Source organism: Silene latifolia, chromosome 1 (assembly GCF_048544455.1).
Source record: "Silene latifolia isolate original U9 population chromosome 1, ASM4854445v1, whole genome shotgun sequence".
In the NCBI taxonomy this organism is placed as follows: domain Eukaryota; kingdom Viridiplantae; phylum Streptophyta; class Magnoliopsida; order Caryophyllales; family Caryophyllaceae; genus Silene; species Silene latifolia.
Window position 1 is genome coordinate 84,007,217 of NC_133526.1, and position 20,564 is coordinate 84,027,780.

At 36.3% G+C, this 20,564-nt stretch overlaps 1 protein-coding gene across 1 annotated transcript; it reads left to right on the forward strand.

The window, feature by feature from the left end:
* Positions 1-15,844: 15,844 nt before the first annotated feature.
* LOC141607323 (uncharacterized) lies at positions 15,845-20,414 on the forward strand. Its single transcript, XM_074426680.1, has 8 exons — positions 15,845-16,318; positions 16,942-17,020; positions 18,563-18,612; positions 18,700-18,839; positions 18,950-19,067; positions 19,460-19,643; positions 19,739-19,860; positions 20,042-20,414. Exons 3-8 carry the CDS (start codon positions 18,570-18,572, stop codon positions 20,146-20,148), a joined length of 714 nt encoding a protein of 237 aa, XP_074282781.1. The 5' UTR covers positions 15,845-16,318; positions 16,942-17,020; positions 18,563-18,569; the 3' UTR covers positions 20,149-20,414.
* Positions 20,415-20,564: the final 150 nt, after the last annotated feature.

A 20,564-nucleotide genomic window follows, 5' to 3' on the forward strand; every position in this document is an offset into this window, starting at 1 on the left:
ATGAGAAATACCTTCTTGCAAAAAAAAAAAAAAATTAAAAAAAAAATAGAGAGGAATAGAGGATCCAGTCAGTTTCCTCTCTCAGTGGCTCAAACTGATAGAATTACAAAAACACTCGAGTGTTTTATAGTCATGGATCTTACGGTAAGTACAAAGTAGGTTGTCTGTGGATTGGGTTGTTTTTAAGCCCAAGTTAACACAATTTAGTGCTTCAATAACTCCAGTAAATTGCGGAATAGGGTTAGATTTAAGTTGCCCTAGTGCCCTAGTGTTAAGGACACAATAAGGTTGTTTTCCAATTAATGTTATCAGTATCGGGCTTCTACTTTGGATCGATAGAGTAGGTAGAATCGAATTGGTAGAATCGGATCGCGATAAGATTCTACAAACTAACTAAATACTCCCTCCTATTCTAGATAAACCCCTCTATTCATGGGGGGCACTAGAATTAAGGAGAGGAATTAAAATAAGGTAAAGTATTGTAGTGGGGTTTGGTAATTGGAGAGATGGAAGGTATTGTGGGGTATTATTGTGGGTGGGGTGATTAAAATAAGTATTGTTGTGGGATAAGTTGATTAAAATAAGTATTGTTGAGGGGTGAAGTGGGATATTGTTGTGGGGTAAGGGGATTAAAATAAGTATAAAACTTTACTAAATAAGGAAATAGGGAAGATATTGTAGAAAGATGAAAAAGGAAATAAGGAAGTTTATGTAGAATATGAGGGAGTATAGTTTTTTATTTGGTAAGATTCTACAACCATAATAGAATCGTAAAATTTGGGATTAGACAAGCGTTTTTGGATCGTAAATAGTAGGATCGAATCGAGATTTTGACAACAATGTTCCCAATGATCCAATACGTATAGCGGTCATAACTGCATCTAAAGAATGCTACTTCCCAATAAGAAAATGAATATGCAACCATTTTAATGACCCTTTTCGCTTTATTCCATCATAATTCAGAATTCAAAATAACGTTTATTTGGCTCTAATAGGACACGGAAACACTTTTACTTAACACGACTAAAAAAAAATTGTGAAAATTAAATATTTGGATCAAATTCAAATTCATGTGGAGTATCCTTGTTTTATTCATCCCTTCCAAAAATCCAAAGTGGTAAACACGGTATGAGAGGACATCCCCATCCATCAAGCATCAAACCAATAAGTCGTCGGTGTAAGGTTTGTCACATACAATTGCCCTGTGTTTCATAGAGCATGTAATGTAATGTTAATTGAGTAAATAGCTACCAACCTAACCTTAATCATTGAATCTTGCTCATTTTCATTGGATAATTATTCACGTACGCACCCTTAGAGAAGAGCCGGTCTTCTTCAAAACTACACTATCCGTTTTAAACTTAATACGGATTGTTGGGTTCCTTATGGTTGATGATGACGTGCCCATTTGATTTGTGCTATCTTAGTTTACCTTTTCAGGATTAATGATTAAATCAAGCATGGATTAAGAAGTGTTGAAGTTGTTAATCATCCCATTGTATTGAGTCTTAGTGTCATCTAATGTACAAGCGAGAAAGTAGAGTATCTTAGAGTAATAGAAACAGTCAAGTCAACTGTTGCTTTCATTAGTAAACAGCTGCTTGGATTGTTGCCACAATTCGTAACACTTGAAGCTTTTTATCTTTCAAAAATCTCTTCACGTGTCTCTTATTTTTCAAAGATAAAACTTCAGATTTTATTAGGAGTTGGTCTTCAATAAAGAGTGGTTTGAATTATTATTAATTTCAAAATATTTCCTCTTTATGCAAATTCAACTCTTTGGTCTTTTTGAAAACAAAAAATGCTTTTTGCCATATTTGTGTTAACTTGTCATCATGTGACTTGTCTCACATCCTTTGTTTTCTGAATTTGCATGAGCTTTTAAGGTTATCTTTCAAACACTCTTTCTCTATTCTTGCCTTTGCAAAAGAGCCCTATTTGGTGCAAGTTTTGGGTGGTTGCAAATATCCTTCACATGTGTGGTCTTTGACCCTTCAAAACCCTAGCAACCTCCTCACCCATTTCCTCTATAAAAGGCGAGCCATCCTCCTCATAAGATCCCAAGACTTTTCTGAAATAATTTTTCCAACTTTGCAAATTGTTTTCTAAAGCTTAAAAATCGTGTGTCTTTGCAAAAACCTTTAAAAGTTTTCAAGTTGTTACAGTCGTGGCTACTGTTACTTTATAATACTAAACTCTCTTGCTTAAGAATTGTTGATCTTGTAAAAGTTGTTCATCTCTATTCTTTGCTAAGAATATGTTAGTGGAAACTTGATCCTATAACATTCTAAGTGTGTTAGTAGAGTTTAGGACGGAGTAGTCTTTAACTCTTGGCAACCAAGTGCGAGTTAGCTTGTCATAAGAACGGAGTAGTTCTTGTACTAGCTTTACAACCGGAGTAGGTTGGTGTCTTTTATTGTAAGGGTCTTTTAGTTGTCGGAGTAGATCACTAAAAGAAAGCAATAAAAAGGTAGATTGGACGTAGGCACTTGAGTTTCTTGCCGAACCAATTCAAAAATCTCGTGTTCCATTGTCTTACTTTATTTCCGCTGCAATTTATGTTGTTTGTTTATCGTGCTTTGCTTAAACCTTCAAGTAACATTCATCATATTTGTCACATTTGGTCTCAGATCCGTATTCCACAAACCGAGACAAATAGCTACGATCGAACGATTGTTACTTTCATACTTCAGCAAACATTCATCGTGATACTTGTTTAGTCTTTCAATATTATTCAAAGTATCTTCTCATCTCTTTTGTCCTCGTAACTCACTTTAATTCAATAAAGTTGAAGTTATAAATTTTTAAATAGTACATAATTCACCCCCTCCCCCTCTTAGGTACTTGAATCCATAAACTCAACAATTGGTATCAGAGCCTCGTGCTCTTGATCGAGGCTAATCGCCTTAGAGTTTGATTCGTGGGTAATGGATTCCGAGAAACACTCCAAGATCCCGGTCATTACCGGTTCGAATTTTGGATGGTGGAAACTCAAAATGGAACATTACATCAAAAGTATTGATTATCAATGTTGGAACATCATCCAAAATGGACCTCTTGCCATTGAGGAAACCGATATTCGAAACGGTTTCACCAAGACAAAAGAGGAAAGAAATTACAATGAAAACGACTTCAAGCTTGCCGAAAAGAATTCCAAAGCAATGTCGATTCTTCAACGTTGTGTTGGTGAGGGGGAAGTTAGTCGAATCTCCGGATGTCCTACGGAAAAATCTATTTGGGATTCCCTTGTACTTGCCTATGAAGGGACGTCCCAAGTAAGAAAACACCGTATTGACCTTCTCATGTAACAATATGAGATGTTTAGAATGTCAAAAAACGAGTCCTTAAATAGTTTCTCTTCACGTTTTTCTTGTATTATTAATGAGCTTAAAAGTCTAGGAAGGAATTTCGAGTCCGAGGACATCATTCGAAAAATCCTTCGTAGTCTAACCCCTAAATGGCAACCTAAAGTCACCGCCATAGAGGAAGCTAAAGACTTGTCAACCCTATCTCTTAATGAACTAATGGGATCACTAATGGCTCACGAGTTTAACCTCGATAAGCATTCTAGTGAGTCATCAAAGGGAAAGAGTCTCGCCCTCACATCCTCTCCAAGTGATGGAGAAGATGAGGAGGAAGACGAGTTTGCTATGTTCACAAGGAATCTAGCCGGGTTGGTCAATGGACAAGGAAACAAAAGGTTCACTAATAATTACTCGAAAAAACGCTTTCCTAAGAAATGACATAACTCCACCGTGGGATGCTTTAAATGTGGTGATAAAACTCACCAAATTAAAGAATGTCCCAAGTGGGAAGAAATCAAATCAAAGGAAAGAAGAGAAAAGGTTAAAAAGGACTATAAACATAGAGTCACGAGTGCTATTTGGGGAATGTCCGACTCCGAGGAAGATGAGGAACTCATCGAGGAGGAACTTGAGGCTAAAATGTGTCTTGCAAATCATGGTAAAGAAAAAGTCTCAAAAACCTCAAAACTTGAACACTTAAGATGCCTCATGGCTAACCCCGACGATTCCGACTCCGATTCCGACAACGAGGTAAATCATCTAAAGGCCAAGGCTAGAACTTACTCCAAAGAGAAAGTATGTAAGCTTCTTGACCAACTCTTTGATAATTGTCGGTTTCAAAATGATAAACTCGAGGTAATGCAAAATGAGATTGAGGAAATTGCTCAAGAGAACTTTAATCTGAAAAATGAACTGAAAGCAACAGACAGCGTCACTGTCACCTCTAAGGCATATGATGAAGTTAAAAGAGTCAACAAGTTAAACAAACATTTGACTAAAGAACTAGAGCGTCTTAGGTTGACACCCACGGACGTCTCTGACCTTGAAAATGTCAACACTACCTTGGTGATGCAAGTTTCCTCACTAACCAAGGAACGTGATGATCTTTTGAAGGACAAAGATGCTCTTGAGAATGAGATCTATGACCTTGTAGTTGAAGTTGTAGACTTAAGAGAAACAGTGTCTAAGACTGTTGCTTCTGACAAGGATTTAGACAAGTCTAAAGAAAAGATTGAATGTTTTGAAAATGAACACACGTGTTTTAAGGGTGAGGTTGTTTGTCTCAAGAATGAAATAGAAGTCCTCCATGATAGGCTTACTTTCTTTCAAAAAGGTCTGCCCGAATGTAGCACTTCTAGGTCTTCTCCTCATCATAGATCCGATGAAATCGTTGATCTAAACCAAAGACTTGACGAGATGACATCTAAATATGAAGAGTCCAAAGAAAGAATCATATATCTCGTGTCTAAACTCAATAACCACACCCATGACTTCATTATTGAGAAAAGATTGTCCATAGAAAGTGTTAACAATGATGAACTCAAGAGAGAAAAATAAAAGAATTTGCATCTCCTCTCACGTGTCAATGACTTGACCAATGAACTTGTTAATGCTAAGAATGATGCGTGTCATTTATATGATGTTTTACATCCCGTTTTACACGCATTTCAGAGCTCATTCTTGTAGTTTATGCTACATTTCTCTCTATTTCCGTCTACTTCCGTATTTTGTACTTTATTGCAGAAATGTGAAGAATTCAACGGGAAATCAAGCCAAATCCGCCCCCGAGTAATCTGCATTGCAAATGACGTAAAGGAACTGCTTAAGGAACGAGCTTGGTGCGCAATCCAAGGCCCAAAGACGAATCCACGAGAATAAAGAAGTCAATTAGCAGCTCAAGCAGTCGATCGACTATACCAATCAGTCGATCGACCAACTATCGGGTTCCAGAAGCTACTGCTTGCTGACAGGCAGTCGATCGACTAGTTCCAGCAGTCGATCGACCAGATTTCTATCCCAGACGGGAATTAAAAGATCGTGAATCTTGAAGCCCGTGAAGTTTAGGTTTTGGAATAAATTGTTACGCTTATTTGCTATATAACGTAACACAAACAATCAAGTCTTTTATTCAGAGTTTTACATTAAGTTTTACATTAAGTTTTCATTCAAGTTCTTTATCGAATAGTTAGGGTTTGGGATTATTGTGAGCATCGGAATTTCGGTTCTTAATAATCAATCTTTCCCCTGCAATTCGGTATTCCTCCTGTTTACTTTCAGTTCATTTATTTTGCTAATAGATTAGAATTGCTAGTAGATTCCCGAAACCATCTTTATTATTGCATGTTAATTATTTGTTTTACCGCTTTAATCATGAATTCAGTACCTTATTGCCCTAGTATTATTGTTGTTATCACTTTCATCATGAGTAGCTAAATAGTTAGTGCTAGGATGTAGGGGAATTGTAGCATAGGCGGCACTAGATTGAACACGGCCTGTACCCGCGTGTTGGTCGATCGACTGACAATGTTAGTCGATCGACTGACCTAGTGAGGTTTCTCTTCGTTTTAATTGAATTTAATCTTGTATTTAACGAATCGAATGCATGCGACCAGTTAGATACCTTTTTCGTGACTGACCCATTAGATCGAAAGGTAGGGGAGGTTATTAGACCATCAATTAAATCGACTAAACTGTGCTGAGATCGAAAGATAGGTATAGTTTAGACCGTTAGTCACTTTTCAGGACGAAAGTTAATATTAGTGACATTAGGGACCTATAGCGAGATCGAAAGATGCTATTTGTTAGGAGTGGACCGAGAGGACCTCTTATTTCCCGCCTCACATGTGTTCAATTCAGACCGACTTAGTTTGCTGCCGCCGAAGCTATAATGAACCGATCATCCTAGTACCCTTTCTTTTATCTGTTTAAATCGTTATTTTAGTTTACTGTCTTAGTCATAGACCAATTCGAATCAACCCCTACAATAGTTACCTCAGACTTTTATTAGACAACTAAAATTTACAACTGCCTCCTTGTGGTTCGACCCTGTTACCACTGGCCTAGGTTAGTCTTAATAGGAAATATAAATTTTATCTTTGATACTCACAACGACGGGTATCAAAGAACATCACTGAAAAATGGGAAGGAAGTCAAACCGTGTTAAACTTCCTCAAATCAAACCGAGAAATGTGATAAAGTTGCTGGTTTGGGCTTCAAATGGAACAGTCAGATCGATTGCATCCGTGAGCCTAAAACCGATTCTAGAGGAAGGAAATACGTGGGTCTTCCCGAATACATCATTTGCAATTATTGTGGTGACAATGGTCATGTTTTCAATGGATGTACAAAACGGTTTGATGACATTGACAAGAATACCAAAACATTAAAGCAAATGAGCATTAAGAAAGACACCACAAGTTATGTTGATCACAAAAAGGGACCCAAATTCATTTGGGTTCCTAAACTCAAAAACTAATTTTGTGTAGGGCTTGGTGAGTGGCGGCCGCAATTGGTACTTGGATAGTGGATGCTCTCGTCACATGACGGGTGATAGAAGCCAATTCCTCTCACTTAAAGCGTATGATGGTGGCACGGTAAGGTTTGGTGACAACAAGAAAGGTGAAGTAATTGGCATTGGAAAAGTTGGTAAGTCATCCTTACTTTGTGTCGACAATGTGCGGCTTGTCAAAGGTTTGAAACATAATCTCCTTAGCATCTCTCAACTTTGTGATAAGGGTAATTTTGTTGAATTTAGTGCTAATATGTGTCGAATATTTGATGCCACTACTAATGAACTAATACTCGAAGGAAGACGTGTCAAAGATGTTTACTTAACTAATTTGAACTCTCTATCCGGTCACACCATGTCTTTCATGAGTGTAATGAACAATGATCCTTGGTTATGGCATAAAAGATTTGGTCATGTTAGTACAAAAACTCTTAATACCCTTAAAAGACTTGACTTAGTTGAAGGCATTCCTAATATAAAGTTTGATTTTGATAAAGTATGTGATGAATGTGCTAGAGGTAAACATGTTAGAAGTTCCTTTAAATCCAAAAGAATTATGAGTACATCTCAACCTTTGCAACTTTTACATATCGACTTGTGTGGACCAATGAGAACTAGAAGTAGAGGTGGTAGTCGTTATGTGTGTGTCATTGTTGATGATTACTCTAGGTTCGTTTGGGCACTCTTCCTAAGCTCTAAGGATGAGACATTTGATGAGTTTCTAATTTGGTTAAGAAAGATTCAAAATAAACTTGGTTTAAAACTTGTTTCAATGAGAATCGATCACGGAACCGAATTCGAAAACTCATCATTTGGTGCTTATTGTGATGACAATGGTGTAGACCATAACTTCTCGGCTCCTAGAACCCCACAACAAAATGGTGTTGTTGAAAGGATGAATAGAACCCTTGAAGGAATGGCTAAAACAATGTTATTATCTAGTAAGTTGCCTAAGAACTTTTGGGCCGAAGCGGTAAATACCGCTTGCTACATTCATAATCGTGTCATGATAAGGAGTATATTGAATAAAACTCCCTATGAATCGCTACGTGGAAGAAAACCCAACATTTCATATTTTAGATGTTTTGGAAGCAAATGTTTTGTTCATAACAATGGTAAAAACAATTTGGGTAAGTTCGATCCACGTAGTGATGAAGGAGTATTTATTGGGTACTCTGATCATAGCAAGGCCTATAAAGTTTACAATAAACGAACCTTGTTAATTGAAGAAAGAATCCATGTCATTTTTGATGAATCTAGTGTGCTTGGACAGGTACAAAACATGGATGATGATGATGATGAGGATGAGGATGATGAGTTTGAGATTGGTCTTGTTCGAAAGACCTTCGTGTTCGCGGATGAAGAAGCTCCCAGCACTGAATTGCAACAGACACGAGACCACACCTTCAAAGGAGATCAGCAACTCGGGGGAACACGTAGCACCTCTCGCTCTCGTTTCTTCTCTGGAAGCAACAGACCCAACGATCGTTGCCTCCACCTCCGAATCAAGCAATCCAAAACAAAGTGAGGATGAAGATCCTTCCAGGCCAAAAGAAACAATCCATGTGGATCGATGTTGTTGAGGGGGAACAAGAAACCATTGTTCCAAAGAAGTGGAAACATCAAAGCTCTCATCCACTCACTAATCTTACAAGTGATCTCAACTCGGGAATTCGAACAAGATCATCCCTCAACAATCTCGCTCATCTCAATGAGTATTGTGCCCACAATGCCTTCCTTTCTCAAATTGAACCTTCAAATGTAATAGTCGCTCTGACTGATGCATACTGGTTGCTTGCCATGCAAGAAGAACTCAATCAATTCAAGAGAAACGAGGTATGGCACTTAGTCCCTAGACCGCCTAATCGTACCGTCATTGGTACTAGGTGGGTCTTTCGCAATAAGCTTGATGACTCGGGAGAAATTGTAAGGAACAAGGCTAGACTAGTGGTGCAAGGTTATAACCAACAAGAGGGTATTGATTACGATGAAACCTATGCACCGGTAGCTAGACTTGAGGCCATACGATTGCTTATAGCTTTTGCGGTTCACAAAGGCATTAAACTCTTCCAAATGGATGTTAAAACCGCTTTCTTAAATGGATATTTGGAAGAAGATGTCTTTGTAGAGCAACCACCGGGTTTTGAGAACAATGACTTGCCTAACCATGTTTTCAAACTAGACAAAGCTCTTTACGGTTTAAAACAAGCACCAAGGTGTTGGTATGATAGATTGTCTAAATTTCTTATTGAAAATGGTTTTAAAAGAGGCTCCGTTGACAAAACATTGTTCTTAAAGCAACAGTCCAGTGAACTGTTGATTGTACCAAGTATATGTTGATGACATTATATTTGGTGCAACAAATGAACTCCTTTACTTATATTTTTCGGAACTAATGAAATCGGAGTTTGAAATGAGCATGATAGGTGAGCTAGGATTTTTCCTTGGGCTCCAAATTAAGCAATCAAAAGATGGAATCATGATCCATCAACAAAAGTATATTAAGGAAATGCTTAAGAAATTTGGGATGACTAATGGTAAGCCTCATGATACACCTATGGTAGCCGGGTCCAAATTGGACAAAGATGAACTCGGTAAGAATGTTAGTGATAAGGTGTATAGAGGTATGATAGGCTCACTTCTCTACTTGACCGCAAGTCGTCCCGACATTCTCTTTAGTGTTTGTTTATGTGCTAGGTTCCAAGCAAATCCGAAAGAATCACATTTTAAAGCCGTTAAACGAATTCTTCGGTATTTGATTGGAACACAAAATCTTTACTTATGGTACCCTTTACATTGTCCTTTTGATCTCATAGGCTTTTCGGATGCGGACTATGCGGGTGCACGGTGGATAGAAAGAGTACCTCCGGAATTGCAACGTTCTTGGGTCCTTGCTTGACTTCTTGGGGCTCAAAGAAACAAAACACGGTAGCTCTTTCTACGGCCGAAAGTGAGTATGTTAGTGCGGCACATTGTTGTTCTCAACTCCTTTGGGTAAAACAACAACTCTTGGATTTTGGTATTATTTTTGACTCCATTCCCTTAATGTGTGATAATACGAGTGCAATAAATATTTCCAAAAATCTTATTCAACACTCTAAAACCAAACATATTGATATTCGTCACCATTTTATTCGTGATCATGTGGAAAAAGGACATATTAAACTTATCTTTTGTAAAACCGAAAATCAAATTACCGATATTTTCACTAAGCCACTTGCAAGAGAACATTTTGAGAAATTTAGACTAGAAATTTTGTTAATTAATTGCTTGTGATTTTTAGTGTGAGTTTTATAAATTTCCTTAATTGATTAAATTAAAATTGGATATATGTCATTAAGTATTCTAAGTGCATTGACATCATGTTTAGACCAAAAATTGACACCGTATTTGTGAGTCGGTAATCACTCAACCTCATATCTAAATTTACGTTTATTATATGCTACATTGCGTTTTTATTTCGAGTGATTAAATATGTTTAGTTGGGCCAACTACCTCACCTCCCTCATTTATTGGGCCATTTACTTCATTCAACCCACTTCCTATCTCCAAACCTTCTAACCCACCATCTCTTCATCTCCCTAATCTTACCAAATCACCTACCCACTAACCTACCCTAACCCACCATGGTAAAAACATCCTTTAACACAACCATACCCATCAAACCTACAAGAATGACCTCACCACCCGTCACATCTGACCCACCAACATCAACAACTCAAACCATGCCTTCACCCAAAATCTCCCATGCCTTTCCTCCACAAACCTCAAACACGATTCCTTCACCTAACCCAGATCCACCAAACCCACAACCATCACCGCTCTCCACTGTTTCATCATCACCAGACGACATCCCTATCTCCACCATGGTAGGACGTCGCACTCGAGGAGGTCGGAAGAAGAGCACTGCTGTCCCAAGCTCTTCCTCTGAACCGGTTACGGTGGATGTCGAGGATTTTGAAGAGACTGAGTTCGATTTGAATGAAAACCCAACCAAGTCCGCCGAGTCTGATCAGATTCCGGCGAAGAAAAACAACAAAAGGAAAGAAAAAGCCTCTTCATCCCAATTACCCCCCATTTCTGAAAATGTCGAGCAAAGCAACATTGAAAACCCTACTGTTGATCCTCCTGCTGAAACTCCCAGTGAACCACCCTTGAAAAAATCGAAACCCTTAAAGAAGAAACTTGTGTACCTTTCTCCCTCAGATCCGGTTTCCCTAATCTCTAAATGGGATTTGGCTCTTGTTTGGGATCACGTTGAAAGCATCGATCTCCTACCTCCATCTACAAAAATTGTGAGAGGTTGATGAATCCCAAAGCCATCCATTCTCCTCGGGTTTACAACCAAACTTGGTTCGAGCCTCCCGCCTTTCACACTGTCCGAGACATGATCTTAGCTCAAGGTTGGGAAAAATTGTTGGAAATGCGTGAACCGGTCTTTGTGAGTGAGGTGATTCAATTCTTTGCAACCGTTCGTATTGACAAATCGGGTGAATTTCTCACGGCTAAGGTGAATGGTAAGCCTCTAAAACTTTATCAATCTGATTTTGCTACCGCCCTTGATATACCAACCGGAGGTTATGACAAACTCCCCTCCGAAACATGGGTTGCTTTACCTTATGCCTCACCCCTTAATGTTGCTCAAGTCGTGTGTCCCAAAGCCGTCACTTGTGGTCCTGTGAGTAATACCCAAATACCCCCTCCTCTTCGAATCATTTTTAATATGCTGTGTCGATCAATTTATCCCTCGGGTGATCGGGGAAAACTCACCATAGGCCAACAATATTTAATCTATCATATTGCAACTCACAAAAAGGTGAACTTAGTTGGGTTAATGTTTAAGCGCTTTCACCTTATCTCGACCAAACTTCGTAGACCCTCTTCTAGCATGATTCACTTGCCCTATGGAATGTGGTTGTCGGTTGTGCTCAAGGCACATGGGGTACTAGTGAGTACTAGCTTGGGGTCATTAGACATGTGTGACATTATGAGTGATGGTCAAATGGGGAAAATGCTTATCAAAGTTGAAAATGATGAATTAATCTCGGTGAAAATTAAGAAGGATCCGGAGGGTGGGTCATTTAGTCAAGTGAATACGGGTAGTATGCGGGAAGTTCTTCAAGCCGTGGCTGAGTTGAGTGCTTGGCTTAAGCAAGATGCTCATCAAAAGGATTTAGCCATCTCGGCCCTTGCTTCCACAGTGGACCTCATCCGTGGTGAGGTGGATATCATCTACACCCTCGTGTCAACAAAGGAAATTGGTGATGATGCTCATGTGGATGATGATCCTTTGGGTAGTGGCTCGGATGGTGAACAAGCTTCCTCCCCTTAGCCTATCCCTCTCCTCTCGGCCCTCTTGTCTTTGCCCGTGCCCTTTTTTCATTTTGTCCCACCATGATTGTGCCCTTCTAAGACATTATTTTCTTTACTTGTTATGTTAATGCTTGGTGGTGTGTTTTTAAACTCTATTTAGCCATGGTGAACTATGGTGAACTTATGTTTAAACCATATGTTTATGTTGACTTTGTTACCTTGTCACGCTTACATGTGTCTTCTTGCGTTTTCTTATGATTATTTGCACTCTAATGCTTTTGACATCCCTATCCGTTTGATGATGTCAAGAGGGGGAAAAGGTAAACTCATGCTCTTAATCTCTTTGCATATTGATTAACTAATGTCTTGTCTAACCTTCTTAGTCTTGAATCTTGTTTTGGGGCAATGTAAAATTGTCATGGCTAGTTTGATTTTAGCTCTTGCCTTAGGTAAGGTAATATTGTCCCTTCTCTCATTTGATCTTGCTTGTTTAAAATCTTGAATTAAGGTGTTTACATTGCTTATACATTCGTTTGGGGCTTGTCATCATAAGAGGGGGAATTTGTTGGGTTCCTTATGGTTGATGATGACATGCCCATTTGATTTGTGCTATCTTAGTTTACCTTTTCAGGATTAATGATTAAATCAAGCATGGATTAAGAAGTGTTGAAGTTGTTAATCATCCCATTGTATTGAGTCTTAGTGTCATCTAATGTACAAGCGAGAAAGTAGAGTATCTTAGAGTAATAGAAACAGTCAAGTCGACTGTTGCTTTCATTAGTAAACAGCTGCTTGGATTGTTGCCACAATTCGTAACACTTGAAGCTTTTTATCTTTCAAAAATCTCTTCACGTGTCTCTTATTTTTCAAAGATAAAACTTCAGATTTTATTAGGAGTTGGTCTTCAATAAAGAGTGGTTTGAATTATTATTAATTTCAAAATATTTCCTCTTTATGCAAATTCAACTCTTTGGTCTTTTTGAAAACAAAAAATGCTTTTTGCCATATTTGTGTTAACTTGTCATCATGTGACTTGTCTCACATCCTTTGTTTTCTGAATTTGCATGAGCTTTTAAGGTTATCTTTCAAACACTCTTTCTCTATTCTTGCCTTTGCAAAAGAGCCCTATTTGGTGCAAGTTTTGGGTGGTTGCAAATATCCTTCACATGTGTGGTCTTTGACCCTTCAAAACCCTAGCAACCTCCTCACCCATTTCCTCTATAAAAGGCGAGCCATCCTCCTCATAAGATCCCAAGACTTTTCTGAAATAATTTTTCCAACTTTGCAAATTGTTTTCTAAAGCTTAAAAATCGTGTGTCTTTGCAAAAACCTTTAAAAGTCTTCAAGTTGTTACAGTCGTGGCTATCTCTCACATTTTTATAATACTAAACTCTCTTGCTTAAGAATTGTTGATCTTGTAAAAGTTGTTCATCTCTATTCTTTGCTAAGAATATGTTAGTGGAAACTTGATCCTATAACATTCTAAGTGTGTTAGTAGAGTTTAGGACGGAGTAGTCTTTAACTCTTGGCAACCAAGTGCGAGTTAGCTTGTCATAAGAACGGAGTAGTTCTTGTACTAGCTTTACAACCGGAGTAGGTTGGTGTCTTTTATTGTAAGGGTCTTTTAGTTGTCGGAGTAGATCACTAAAAGAAAGCAATAAAAAGGTAGATTGGACGTAGGCACTTGAGTTTCTTGCCGAACCAATTCAAAAATCTCGTGTTCCATTGTCTTACTTTATTTCCGCTGCAATTTATGTTGTTTGTTTATCGTGCTTTGCTTAAACCTTCAAGTAATTCATCATCTTGTCACATTTGGTCTGCATCCGTATTCCACAAACTGAGACAAATAGCTACAGTCAGAACGATTGTTACTTTCATACTTCAGCAAACATTCATCGTGATACTTGTTTAGTCTTTCAATATTATTCAAAGTGTCTTCTCATCTCTTTTGTCTTCGTAACTCACTTTAATTCAATAAAGTTGAAGTTATAAATTTTTAAATAGTACCTAATTTTTAAATAGTACCTAATTTATAAATTTTTAAATAGTTACATAGTTGCATGTCACATATAGCAAACATAAATGGATAATGAAATAGTATTGCATTAATCTATTTGTATCACTAAAAGTGTAATTGCTTTCATTTTCAGTTCCGCGGTTCCGCCCTTGTACATAGCATTGGGTTTGTCAAAATAATTATTAAGTTCTTAGATTATTATAAATTTAAAAAAAGTAACATAAATTGTTTGGGAGAAAATTAAGGCTCCGTTTGACAAGGCATTTCAGATACCTGATTTGGTCAAAGTAGCTTATTTGACCAAAATTTCAGGTACCATATTTTTTTATACGCGTTTGACAAGTAGCTTATTTAACCAAATAAGCTACCTGAAATGAAATGCTACCTAGAGTAGCATTTGAGATTTCGGGTACCTGTTATGATTTAATTTTCCGTTTTTACCCATTAAATTTATACTATTAAATAATTATCATATCCTTTTACGTCATTTCATCAAAATCAGTTACTTTTTCAGTTAGTTTGCCAAATACTTTTTTATATAATCAGCTACCTTATCAGTTCATAGTTTTCAGCTACCTAATCAGTTACTTTTTCAGGTATTAGTTACTTTTTCAGTTTCCAGCTACCTTCTCAGGTTTCAGCTACCTTTTCAGTTAGTTTTACCAAACAAAGCTAATAGTGAGTCTCATTTGAAAACAAAGTAAAAAGTATTTCCATTATCACACAAATATTATTATGGGAGAAATTGAATCGTGATATGAAAATATAAATGAATAGGCTCTGTTCTTTCTAGCTTAATTTTAGCTCATTTTAGTTCAGTTCAGTTTTATTTAGTTCAATTTAGCTCACCTCTTCACAAGTTAACTATTAATTCAACTCTATTCAGTTCCGAAAAAATAAGAAAACTAAATTTGAAAGGATCTCAAATGTGCTCAAGTTAAGGAAAAAGTCCATAAAAATTTGTACCAAATTAAATTGGCGATCAACTACGAGTCTACTCCGTACAATATAGACGAGAAACACTAATAATGATGAAAGAGTACTAGCACAAGCATACGTTCCAGCTGCTCTAACTCATCGATAACAAATTTTACAAAATCTCATTTGTGACGGCATGTATCCGTCACTTTGGAGTGACGGATACCATTTTCCCTCACAAATGACCCAAATAGAGGAGAGAGAGAAGCACATGGGGTTGCCCCCACCTTATCCCCCTATTCGTTTTGTGAGTGACATTATCCGTCACTTGCTCCGACCCGTCTCCAGCAAGACTAATTGAACAAATTTTCACCATAGGCGAGAGATATCCGTTTATAGTATAGACGGACTAAATATCCACCCACTATAAGCATAAGACAAGTAACAAGTTGAATAATGAAACCCAAAAATATCTCCACTTAAAACATACTCCGTATTTGACAATCTTTCACTTTAAACCCAAAAATATCTCCATTCAACTCCACAAGGCCCTTTTCTTTTTTCACGTTTGTCAACGCGTGTTTTACGCGGTAAATATCGTTAGCTACGTATTTGCAAAAATTATAAAAGTTAGATATTTTTAATGTACTCATAAAGACGAATCAAACAAGATCCAACATAAATATATTTTCATTTACGTATTGAGAAAAAAGTGCGTCAAATATCATATATGTCGATTCTCACGTACTATTTGTGTTCTTCTCTCCCCCTACCCTAATTATTTTCCTTCTCTATCCCCAACAAAAACACTCTAAAAACCACCCTAATTTCTTTTAATCCGTTTTATTTAATTATAAATTATAATTATTATACTATAATATATTTTTCGATCCTACGGAATATTCATTTATTTACTTTTTATATTCTTTACCAGAAATATTTTGATAAGGTAAATAATTTAGGAAAACAAACGGATCATTAATTAATAATATTAAAACTATATCATCATATATATATGAAAAAACTATTTGTACTCCGTATGTATATGTAGAAGGTGGTAGATGCATGAACACCAACAACTCTTATCTCTCTCTCTCTAATTCTATTTGCCACCTTCCTACTACCATTCTCTTTTTATTATTATTTTTAATTAACTTTCTTCTTGTTACTGCCTTTAACCTTCTGAATTAATTACTCTTTTTTTTTTGAAATTCTGAATTAATTACTCTTGGATCATCACAAATTTTACTGCCGCACGTAAGTTTCTTTTTTAATTTCTTCTTTTAGTTTTATGGTAATTTCCATGAATTTTCTATACACTCTTCATAATGTATTTTATGGTAGTTTTATTATGTGCATTGCCTTAATTATGGTTCTATACAAACTCTTCCTATTGTATTTTGTGATTCCTTAATTTTTTAGGTATAAATTATCGATTCCTGAACCTGTAGCGAAATATTACAACTAGTTAAAGTTGTTTTTCACAACCCAACTTAGAAAACTAAATAGTTCAAGAATAGGTAAGACCGACTAGTAATTTCTAGTACTTCGTATAAAGTTATAATCTTGATTTTTGATTGATATACTTCTTACTTCTTAATTATTTGTTTATCTCTAATATTCTGTGATGAAATAAGTATATTTAATTAGCAATTTGTCTTTTAATTAGAAATAAATAAATGATTAGTTGGAGGAGTACAAATACTATCCCATGAATGTGTAAAGTTCAATTTTTTACACAAATTTATCGTATTTAATAATCACCTATTTTTGTATAGGTACTTGTTGTTATTTTATTCATTTAATAATGATTTTTGGGCTTTGCATTAATATGAAGTGGTTATATTATTGAGAGAAATTTGTGCTGTTTGTTTCATCAGTCACTGTGGCATGAAAAGGTGGTAGGTTGGATGCTTTGACTCCCAACAACACTTGGAATTTTCTTCTGAAGTCAATTCGGTAAATCTCACTTACTATTACCATATATTTACCACAGTATATTTTCTCAAAATACTCCGATATGTTTTCATTCTTTTTAGGCAAGTCTCCTAATCTTTTATTTTACGGAAATTTCTATTGAAAAATTCTTAGGTCCTCCTGGAGGACAATAAATGCGTCCTCCTTAATCAATAAGAAGATTTATTTCCATTATAAATGCTATAAATATAAAGGTAAATGTTAGGAAATAACGGAAATGAAGCTTTTTATTGGCTAAGGAGGACGCATTTATTGTCCTCCAGGAGGATCCAAAAATTTTTCAATTTCTAATAGTACCTTTTAATTTTGTAAAATTAAGAATATATCCATAGTTATCTATACTTCTAAAGAATTGATTCCAGTTTTACGCCCATGATACCCCTTAACTTAATGGTTGTTACGGGGCGTTAAGAGTTTTTGATGACGTGACAATAATTAGTCATGGATTAACTTTGTAGAAAATCGAGTTAATATAAATTATTTCCTCTGTTCCGGTTATTTGTAGTTTTTTTCCATATTGAGGTGTTTCGGTGAGTTGTTATCTTTTCTATATTAAGAATGAACTTAATGAACAATTTGATTATTTACACTCAATTTGTTCCACTTGTTATTGATGACTGACCTCTCCCTCCTTCCTTGGTCTTTATGCCAAAATCAAAGGACAATTGGAGGAAGTATTTATTAAGGGAAAAAAAAAAGTTAGAGTTTGAATATTTCCATGAGAACATTGATTTACAACAAAAGAAGCACCAACGTTTGGTTCAGAGTATTGGAATGGTATGGAATGGATTATGATACTATAGTGGTATGGAGTTAGAACCCATACTTGCTCATGAGTGTTTGGTTCGACCTTGGAATGGATATAGAGGTAGTAATAATATGGAATGGAGTTAGAAACTTGAGTAGAAACATGGGTATGGGAATCCAAGGGGTTGGAATGGAGTTAGAATCCATTGGGTATCTAACTCCATTCCAAAAATCTCCAACCAAACATTAGAATGGATTGAATCCATTCCAATTCATTCCAAAAGCCCCAACCAAACACCCCCTTAATATAAAAATAAACAAATTCATCCAGATAAGATGAAATATTCATAAGAATTAAATTTTATACTCTTTATAAATTACGAGTAGCAAATTATGTGAAATAAGTGAAAGTTGTTTTGTTAAGATGGTACAAGGTTAGGTAAGTGATATTTTACATTTATTAAAAGTTCTATTTCTTATGAATTTGACAACCAAATAAGTTGTCATTTTGTCAATTTCGGAAATATAATGGAATCAATGTCAATGATTGTCTATTGTTGACTTGTATTTCAATTTTCAACGTAACTAATGACTTGTTATTCTTCGGTTCTCGACGAAATCCTTTAAAGTGGTTTATTTGTAAGTAACATTTTTTACTCTTTGTGTTGTTAATACAGGAGTATAGTTGCATACATCCCCTTATCCCCGCAAATTTGCGGGAACTATTAAGTCATTAGAGTAATATTATTATTGTTTACTGTAATGCTTGTTTTTCAGATAAACCATGGTGAGCTTAAGAAGGCGTAGGCTTCTGGGACTTTGCTCAGGTAAGTTTTATTTGCAGTAAATCATAATCTTTTAGTTTTAGCCTAATTAAACTATGAACATTATAAATTATGTGCAAAAATTTGTAGGTGTTCAAAATTCAGGCGTTGGTTCACTGGAAATGTCGTTGGACAATGCAAATACTGCTGCAAATGACGGCATCATTAGCTCAAACACAACCATTGCACCTCGCATGCTTCTTGATGATCTAAATTTGCCTCCTAGAGAGGCAAGTATTATTATTATTATTATTACAAGCTTCATCTTTCTTTTTATACGAGTACCTCTTTAATGTATACCCTTAAAAAGCACGTTGGATAAAAATGACAATTTCATCAGATGGATGATCCAATGGAAGCTTGTGGTTCCCCCCGATTCTTCGATCCGCGACTAGACGAGCAAACTAAGCAACAAAATTTGTGTTGTTCAAGCTCATCAGCAAAAGAGCCCACACAAGGTTTGTGTCTCAACTTCTATCCAAACATATCAATATTCGGAATGAAGTAGTAACAATTGTGGATAATATTAAAAACGTAAATTCTTGTTTAAGACGAATATATCCGGTCTAGAAATGAATGCGACAAAAAGGAGACTATTATGACAAACTCTATCTTTTCCCATCAACCTATGTAGGATAGTATTTGACTCATTTTACACTTAAAAAACGGATATAACTGTCTTAAAGGAGATCATCAGTTGAACAATACTAACGGAGTTGTAATGACCTTAAGTTTGAAATATTCACTAGCCATCGATTGAATAACCTTGATAGTAGGGACAGGGCCAAACTCCCTCTCAACAACACGAAAATCAACTTCAATACTGAATTGGGCATGTCATATAATGCAGTAGAAGATGTAGTAGTAGTGAAGCGGAGAAAGCAATATCGTAGAAAAAATGCAGGAAAAATCGAGCCGAGGATAGGGGTTTACAATAAGAATGAGAAGTGGCAAGCTGCTATCAAAGTTGATAAGAAACAAATCCATTTGGGAACATTCAACTCCCAACAAGAAGCTGTTCAACTCTATGACAGGTACTACTTGAACGTCTTACGCCTCATGTATGATGTTATCGTATAACCTAATTAATGAGAATACGGTAAACATTAATGATACTCCCATTATGCAGAGCTGCGTTCTTGTGTGGAAGGGAGCCCAATTTCGAGTTATCACAAGAGGAGAAGGAAAAACTTCGAAAACTCAAATGGGATGATTTCCTAGCTACCACTCGTAGCACTATAACCACCAAAGGTACTAGTCTCGATTATGTTTCGTATGATTTTATTCGGTAGGGTGGATCTAGTATGCATACACCATTCACATCCGCTTGTATTTTTTTCTTTAAGAAATAAACGTCCAAAATCAAACGTGTAATATTCGAGTGATACAAGGTACTATTTTAAATTTAATTTGTCGATGAATTGTGTATCAGGAACCAAAAGAAGGCATGTCGTAGGAACAACCGTGCATTCAGTGCAGAGTTCCAGTGATGAAGCAGCTGAGGCTGCTGTCTCTACTTCAGATGATGCCGAAAGATAGATCAACGCCATCACCCTGTTGACTGAAGGCGGTCTTCTTGAAAAACATATATTAATGGGATTAACTAGGAGATAACTAACTTTGGTTAAAACTTACAAGCAGATGTTAATACTTTAAGCAATTAGGATCATATATAATCAGACCAAATTCCAGTGGCAGTAAGCGGGGCTAGTAAGGATAATCGTCCTCAGATCTCAACAAATCAACGGAACATTTTATTTATCATGTCACCAAAAATAATCATTTTATCTTCTTGTATTACTAATTCACTGTACTAACTTCAAATACAACTCCAGCACTGTCGAATTTCAGTCGATTTCAAGATTATTCGACAGTCTAGCCACGTTGACAGTAATTAAACACATCATGAATTAGGATATAAATAGAGTGCTTTAATTGGTTAAGATCGTAATCAT